Source organism: Homarus americanus, unplaced genomic scaffold, assembly GCF_018991925.1.
Source record: "Homarus americanus isolate GMGI-L3 unplaced genomic scaffold, GMGI_Hamer_2.0 scaffold33468, whole genome shotgun sequence".
Classification (NCBI taxonomy): Eukaryota; Metazoa; Arthropoda; class Malacostraca; order Decapoda; family Nephropidae; genus Homarus; species Homarus americanus.
The window spans coordinates 10,905,053-10,914,018 of record NW_024714177.1 but is presented as its reverse complement, the minus strand read 5'-3'; the positions used below and the strand labels follow the sequence as shown (position 1 = coordinate 10,914,018).

The window sequence follows — 8,966 nt, the reverse complement described above, 5'->3', positions numbered from 1 at the left end:
GTCTTACTCTCCTCCTACTCTACCCTTACTCCCCTTGTCTCGTCTTACTCTCTACTCCCCTTGTCTCGTCTTACTCTACTCCCTTGTCGTCTTACTCTCCCCCTTGTCTCGTCTTACTCTCCCACTCCCCTTGTCTCGTCTTACTCTCCCCTCCTTCTCTCGTCTACTCCCCTTGTCTCGTCTCTCCCCTACTCTCCTGTCTTACTCTCCCCACCCCTTGTCTCGTCTTACTCTCCCCTACTCCCCTCTCTGTCTTACTCTCCCCTACTCCTTTGTCTCTGTCTTAAGTCTCTCGTCTTACCTCCCCCTTACTCCCCTTGTCTCGTCTTACTCTCCCCTACTCCCCTTGTCTCGTCTTACTCTCCCTACCCCTTGTCTCGTCTTACTCTCCCCCTACTCCCCTTGTCTCGTCTTACTCTCCCCCCTACTCTCCTTGTCTCGTCTTACTCTCTTGACTACTTGTCTCGTCTTACCCTCCCCTTGTCTCCTCTCCCCTACTCCCCTTGTCTGTCTCGTCTTACTCTCCCCTACTCCCTTGTCTCGTCTTACTCTCCCCTACCCCTTGTCTCGTCTTACTACTCCCCTTGTCTCGTCCCCTCCCTTGTCTCTCTACTCCCCTACTCCTTGTCTCGTCTTACTCCCTACTCCTTGTCTCTCGTCTTACTCTTACTCTCCCCCTTACTCCTCCTTGTCTCGTCTTACTCTCCCCTACTCCCCCTTGTCTCGTCTTACTCTCCCCCCCACTCCCCTTGTCTCGTCTTACTCTCCCCTACTCCCTTGTCTCGTCTTACTCTCCCCTACTCCCTTGTCTCCTACTCTCCTTGTCTCGTCTTCTCTCCCCCTACTTGTCTCGTCTTCTCTCCCCTTGTCTCGTCTTACTTACTCTCCCCTATGTCTTACTCTCCCCACCCCTGTCTCTACTCTCCTTGTTGGTCTCGTCTTACGTCTACTCTCCCCCCTCCTTGTCTCGTCTTACTCTCCTTGTCTCGTCTCTCTCTCTCCCCCTCCCCCTTGACTCGTCTTCTCTCCCCTACTCCCTTGTCTCTTGGTCTCGTCTTACTCTCCCCTACTCTCCCCTTTCTCGTCTCTCCCTTGTCTCGTCTCTACTCCCCTTGTCTCTCTCTACTACTCCCCTTGTCTCGTCTTGTCTCGTCTTACTCTCCCCTACTCCCTTGTCTCGTCTTACTCTCCCCCCTACTCCCCTTGTCTCGTCTTACTCTCCTCACCCTTGTCTCGTCTTACTCTCTCCCTTGTCTCGTCTTACTCTCCCCTACTCCCCTTGTCTCTCTACTCCCTCCTCCCCTTGTCTCGTCTTACTCTCCCCTCCCCTTGTCTCGTCTTACTCTCCCCCTACTCCCTTTGTCTCTCAACTCCCTTGTCTCGTCTACTCTCCCCTACTCCCTTGTCTTGTCTTATCTCCCCCTACTCTTGTCCCACTCCCACGTCTTACTCTCCCCATCTCTGTCTACTCTCCCCCTCCTACTCTACTTGTCTCGTCTTACTTCTACTCCCTCTCCCTACTCCCCTTGTCTCGTCTTACTCTCCCCCTACTCTCCTTGTCTCGTCTTACTCTCCCCCCTACTCTACCCTTACTCTCCCCGGTCAGCCACTCACCATGCGCATGATCGCTCTCTTGGTCTTCGTCCTCGTCAGGAGTCCGGCGGGCGTGAGGTGGGTCAGGCGGTTTAGGAATCCCACTTAATATCATAGTTGAGGAAGCTGACCCGCCGCCCGAGTCATCCACAGGACCCGGCACCCGGCTGGCCCCGTCTGCACAACCCCGCCCCTCGGCTCTGTGGTGAGGGCAACACGAGTGAGGGGACACAGTGAGGGAGAGCAGATAGAAGCTGGCCTCTAAAACAAAGTTGAGGGGAAATGTAAGAAAAACATCAACAAAATAGACTTCTGTCATGAGAAGGGAAAGAAGTAATGAGTGAAGGGAAGGTGAGAGGGAGATGAGAGGAGGTGAGAGGGACATGAGAGGAAGTGATAGAAGATGGCCTTTAAAATAAACTGAGACGAATATAAGAAAACAACAACAAAAGAGACTTTGATGTGAGGGGAGGCGAGGGGAAAGTGAAGGGGAGGCGAGGCAAGATGAGTACAGAAGAGAGGAAAGAGCACTGAAGTTAGAACAAGACTATGAGGTATCACAGTGAGGTGAGGAGGAGGGAGGGGGATTATGAGTGAGGGGAATAATGAGGTTAAGACTCTAACGTGAGGAGAACATACTGAAGTTAGTTATGAAATACTGATAAGGAGAGAGAGAGAGAGAGAGAGAGAGAGAGAGAGAGTACACGAACACATCAACAGGACACAACAGCATTGAAATGGTAGATGGGCAGAAAACAACAATGGCAGGAGAACACAGGAACACCCACAACTTGTCTTACACTAACGAAATACTGTATACAGAGTGTGTTGAGGAGGGAGGTGGTGGTGAGGGGGAGGGGTGAGAGGAGGAGAAGGAGAAGAGAGGAAGAAGAACGATATCCTTCTCCCGCCTTCCTCTCCTACCCCTCTACACACACATACATACGTTCTTCTCCTCCAATAGTTCGTAAGGATAATACCAATGTGAATGTGCAGTTTGATTTGTTATTTTGTTGGTACGAGAAGCATGCATGTTTTTTGAGAGTGGGAGTGAGCCATTTCCTAATACCTTTATGAGTGATTTTTTTGTGTGTGTGTGTTTTTCCCTCACCTGCTCCGACACACCTTCAGGAGTTGTGGGTCCCGATGCCACCTCTACACCGCCCATCTTCACCCCCAGAGAATATTGTAAGTTAATTTGTTCCTGTTATTGAAAATGATTGTTCAATTAACCTAAATTGATATATATATATTTGTGTCTGTTATACAAAATTTTTTTTTTTGGATGTTCTTAAGATATTTGGACAAAATTCTCTGGTAAAGTAAAAAAAAAAAAAGTGAATAATTTATGTTTATCTAAATACATTCTTCCTTCCCATGTGTTTCTTTCTTGTGTTTCACCTTTGTTGTGCTCCTTCCTTCACACCTCAATCATCATGTTTTGTTCTCCTTCCTTCTCTCTATCTCTCCTGCCTCACCTGCAGCGTCACCCTCAGTTGTCATTCACCCTACACAAATACAGTACATCTCTCTACGTCATCATAAACAACAATAAATTAAAACTAACAACTAAAACATAAACAACACCAACAACCATCTCATTCATCAGTAATATCTCGTGAATGTAATAAAAGGAAGAATTTGTTGATGCTGGGAGTCAACATTCGTGTCCCAAGGCAGAGGAGTTCCCCAAGGGTGCAATCCACTTATATTTGTTTCACGTAAGATGTTTTGTTTTTTCTACAGATGTTTTAAAGGAACATAAGTTTACTGAAGATGTTTTAAAGGGAACAACATAATTACTTCAGATGTTTTAAAGGAACATTAGTTTATTTAAGATGTTTTAAAGGAACATTAGTTTACTCAAGATGTTTTAAAGGGAGCATTATAATTACTTCAGATGTTTTAAAGGAACAATATATTTCATAGAGAAGTTTTGATAAATCTCTATTACTGTTTCATAGACTTAGTGTAAACAAGAAACAGTCGTAAATATGTTCCAATTATTATTATTCCTTTACGTGTATCTCAAGACTGTGATACCTTATGTTCTTAGTACCACACATAGAGGCTTCTTGTCGCCCACAAGCCCCCTAACCTTGCGTTTCGGTGACATCAAAACATAGATTCGGTTCAAATTCCATACACAGGTACTCATTTATGTGTTGGTTAAGGATCTGTGTTAAAAATGTTAAAATTCAAGCAGTGTTAATTAATGAGCTCTGAAATAATCAAATAATCTTAAAATATTAAATACGTCAATTACGCTGTACCTGTAAGTTTAAACTCACCTTTATATACATTTTCTCAGGTGATAATAATTACCCATATAGATGATCTTAGTTATCTCATTGTACCCTAAACATATACTTTTATGGGTTTATTATAAGTGAAATACTTTTTGCATTTACGTTTAAGGGACACCATTACTTTAGAACCGTCACCACTATGTAAAATGGTCGAGATACTTGCACCTTTAAATGTCTTTGTGTTGGTGTGAATAATATGTTTTTTTTTATACGAGTCAGAATTTACAAGGATCACCTCTGCTGCTGTTCAGGCTTGCAGGCGCTGATCTGGTCAAGGATTTGCTGCATGATGTTCTCACTTGAGTCTACCACTGAGACTGAGGACGCTGCCTGGCTCTGTGGCACCTGTAGAGAACACACGGAGAAGAAAGAGTCTTAGTAAACACGGTAGGGAGTCTTAGGGCACACCTGGGATGGTTTAATTACCAGGTGGGAGTCTTACCTGGTATGGTTTAACTGACAGGTGGGAGTCTTAAGGCTTACCTGAGATGGTCTAATTATCAGGTGGGAGTCTTAAGGCTTACCTGAGATGGCTGAATTATCAGGTGGGAGTCTTAAGGCTTACCTGAGATGGATTAATTAACAGGTGGGAGTCTTAGGGCTTACCTGGGATGGTTTAACTGACAGGCAGGAGTCTTAAGGCTTACCTGGGATGGTTTAATTAACAGGTGAGAGTCTTAGGCTTACCTGGTATGGTTTAATTAGCAGGTGCGAGTGTTACGGCTTACCTGAGATGGATTAATTCACAGGTGGGAGTCTTAAGTCTTACCTGGGAGACTTATAGGAATGATGAGGGTGAGATGATAATTACGTGGGAGTCTTAAACGATAGTGTACCTACCTTAAACTCACCTAACCTAACCTAACCTAACCTAACCTAACCTAACCTAACCTAACCTAACCTAATCTAACCTAACCTGAACAAGTTAAACATCATTTCACCTTGGTCATAAACACAACTAACTTCCTCTTCACTAAGTTACAAATAACACAGACGACAACTCTGACAACAAACACACAAACGCACACACACACACACACACACAAACAGGGGAGGAGGAGGAGGAGGAGGAGGAGGAGGAGGAGGAGGAGGAGGAGGAGGAGGCGGAGGAGGAGACATTACTTACTTGTAACTTAGGTGAGATTCTCTCCATAAGGGCGGTGATTGAGCGTATATACGGCTCTAATTGCTGTGCTATGATCATTAATCTCTTGTTCTCATCTCGTAGACTGGCCACGTCGTTCACCTGCCGAGAACAGGTAGATACAGGTGAGTCCAGGTCATATATAAAGGTCAATAGACCAGGTTATATAGGTACAGGTCAATCCAGGTCATATATACAGGTAAGTCTAGGTCATATATACAGGTGAGTCCAGGTCATATATACAGGTGAGTCCAGGTCATATATACAGATGAGTCTAGGTCATATATACAGGTCAGCACAGGTCATATATACAGGTCAGCACAGGTCATATATACAGGCCAGCACAGGTCATATATACAGGTCAGCACAGGTCATATACAGGAAAATTCAGGTAATATATTGGTCAGCAGCCCAGGTTATATACAAGGTACAGGTCAATCCAGGTCAATACATTTTATCGTGTATGATGTATGACACCTGTATGACGGGTTGGTTGTATTCATTTGTCATACATAAACAAATAAAAGAGACAAAATACATAGATATGGAACTCTGTGATAAATTTCTCTCTCTCTCTCTCTCTCTTTCTCTATTTTTCTATCACTCTTCCTCACCCTCTCTCTCTTTTTTCTTTATCTCTCTCTAAAAATGATGTACAAGAACGACAAGTGTGAAGAGAAAAGAGGTGATAAAAAGTAATCTATTGAAATAGGTTACTGGTATCGGATATCTCTCTCTCTCTCTCTCTCTCTCTCTCTCTCTCTCTCTCTCTCTCTCTCTCTCAAAATGACATTATTTATTAAGAAAATATTATCTTTTGGAGAAGTGTATTTATTAGTTTTTATTTTTAATCGTTTTATTTCTATTATGGTTTTGCCTGATGTAATACAAACTACAGGTAGCAGAGTTAATTAAGTCAGGTAAGATCATAATAATAAGAATCAGCTGAAAAAAAAATATAGCATTTATGGACAGGTGCATCGAGAAATATTAATTAATTATAGACAGGTAGATCGGACAGGTAAGGCCACACAGTTAACGTCATAATGGAAGATACAACTAATATATATATATATGTGTGTGTGTGTGTGTGTGTGTGTGTGTGTGTGTGTGTGTGTGTGTGTGTGTGCATAAACAAGTGTGTGAATGTAAGTGTGTGCATCTGTGTGTGTGTATCAATGACTGGCCCCACCTCACCTGCACCTCGCCCCTCCTCACCTGCACCTCGCCCCTCCTCACCTGCACCTCGCCCCTCCTCCCTCACCTGAGATTGAAAAACTTCCTGTTCAGCGTAGACTCTCTGGATCTGCTCGTCCCACGCCGAGTCAAACACGGTCCTCAACTCCTCCATCTCGTCCGTGTAGGCGCGGAACTCCTCCTCGAGGGCGGCACACTCGCGGACGATCTCCTCCACTCGGCCACGTCGTGTCAAGCACCTCCTCAGCGTTACGTCTCGATGCAGCTCCTGAGCCTCTTCTTTTAATCTGGTGAACTTGCCTGTCAATTCCTGCTGTGGTTGACAAGAAGAAATGGCGGTGAATTGATTACTTCGATCTGTGTACCCTTGGTTTTGCTGTGGAAGAATTTCGACGTAATGTTACGAGTCTTCAATTCGAGGGACACGACAGAAATTTTTCTCGCAGTTTTTAGTATCAGTAATGCAATATTGTTACAATATTTTGTGTCAACCTTGTATGCAATGTCCTCTATATTGATGTGGTTCTCTAACAAACTGTGACAGAAATCATGTCACTTACCCTAAATTTATTCTCGTGGGTCTTGCAGTGCTCAGCGAAGGGTCCGCCACTCTCCAGGATTTTGAGCTTGGCGGCGGAGAGGGAGCGTCTCGACCCCGGCATCCCGAAGGAAGTGGGACCCATCCCCGAGGCTGCCGAGGGCGGACGGGACGCACACCCGCCCTCCGACGACGGCTTCTCGCTGCACCCAGACGAGCCTGTCGGGGGAGTCCTTAGTTTATAACTGACTGTGGTGGGGAGGTCATGTAGACCACTGTGTAGCCCACGGTGTTAGTGTAGGATGAGTGAGGCACCAGTGAACTGTGTCTACATGATTTGTACACACACACACACACACACACACCAACAACTACTCTGTATATAAAAACGAGTGAACACCATTTGGAGAATCTTACTATTTGTTCTCACTTTAATTAGTTGCCGTGAGTTGTAACACCTGGTCGTGAATACAAGTGCTTGGTGGTGATGATCTTAAGTGTATCGAAAGTGTACAATGTTAGCCGAGTTCCTCCCTTGGTGATTACCCTCCCTAGCACCTCCCTTACACATCCTACCTGAGAACATTACCGATAGAGACTAAACTTCTCCTCCTCCCTCCTTATGACGTCATACCTCCTCTTGACGTCATACCTCCTCATGACGTCATACCTCCTCTTGACGTCATACCTCCTCATGACGTCATACCTCCTCATGACGTCATACCTCCTCATGACGTCATACCTCCTCATGACGTCATACCTCCTCATGACGTCATACCTCCTCATGACGTCACACCTCCTCATGACGTCATACCTCCTCTTGACGTCATACCTCCTCACACACAGAACCAGTTGTTGTTATACACCAGCAAGGAGTCTCCTAGCGCTGGCCTGCCTGGACTTCTATGAATGTTTGTAAGATTATACCCAAAGTTTTGATGATACAAACACAGAATACATAAAATAGTTTAGGTGAGTAAGAAGAATATTCTGGCGAGACATGTGAATGGCATCTTGTTTACTCCGCGTCACAGGGATCTTGTATATAATATTTACATTAAGACAGAAAGCCTTTATAATCCACTGGTAAATACATTTTTTTACGTCTTTAAATATCAACCTCCAAAAAAAAAAAAGCTCATGTGGGTTGTTTTGGGGGCTTTTGTGTAAAGAGATTTTGTACTTTTTTTTCCTCTGGTAATCTCCTACGCAATCCACTTATACTATAGTTAATTTTATTGCGAGAACTGACTTGCCTTAACACCGAAGAGTGGGAGGGGAAGAAGTGTAAGGAAAACGAGAAAAAAGGGAAGAAAGGAGTTACAAAAGAGGGAAAAAGATGGAAACAAGAAAAGATAACAACTATTTTCATCGTATATTTTTCCTTTTTAATATTTAGCCCTCGACCCTTTTCTTTAAGACCATAAAACACACTTGAACATTGTCTTATGAGAACAGAAACATTGAAAGAAAAGGCATAAAAAGTCATTAAAAAGGAAAACAAAATATTGGAATGTTATGAATACTGAAGTGAGTCCGGATGTGTTATAGGATATGTTGACATTGAGGGAATAACATCACACCTTCTCCTTCCCTCCTTCCCTTTCTCTCCTCACCTCTCTACCCTCTCCTCCATAACACACATCTAAGTTAATATTGTTATACTTGGATGATTAAATGGTGTTATACCTGGATGACCTTAATTAGTGTTGAGTTAAGGTATGTGATCTCTGACGGCATGTGTAACCCCTCTGTACCCATACCCGAGGGCCTGGTTAATGACCCTACCTAAACTTTCTCAACTTTCACCTGGGGGCTGAGTCTAACCATACCGTCTTTACGTCTCACCTGAAGGCATGGCCATAGATTCTCCTCTTCCCTTGCCGACGTTGGACAGGAGAGGCTCAAGGCTCCTAGAGAACTCACTCTTGAAGTTGCTACGGACCTGACTGCTCTGGCCTGGCCTGGGGAAAGAACTTTGGGTAAAAAGGTATATTACTTTGTGGCTCGGGAGGGAAGTATATGTGACGTCACACCTTGTTGCTTTGTTTATAGCATTCAGTATTAGCGGCTGAGGGGCGGCTGAGGGGCGGCTGAGGGGCGGCGGGGAGTAACGGGGAGAGGTTGTTATTGTTTGTGATGGCATAAAAGATGAAAATAAGGGAAGGTGGACGTAGCTCAGGTG

At 44.5% G+C, this 8,966-nt stretch overlaps 1 protein-coding gene across 1 annotated transcript in view; it reads right to left on the bottom strand.

Moving 5' to 3' along the window:
- LOC121878253 overlaps positions 1-8,966 on the bottom strand; it is a 28,479-nt gene that overhangs the window by 11,576 nt on the left and 7,937 nt on the right. The window contains 6 exon segments of the mRNA XM_042384346.1: positions 1,615-1,793; positions 4,138-4,247; positions 5,029-5,148; positions 6,311-6,619; positions 6,804-7,000; positions 8,630-8,745. Coding sequence (XP_042240280.1) covers positions 1,615-1,793; positions 4,138-4,247; positions 5,029-5,148; positions 6,311-6,619; positions 6,804-7,000; positions 8,630-8,745 — 1,031 coding nt within the window.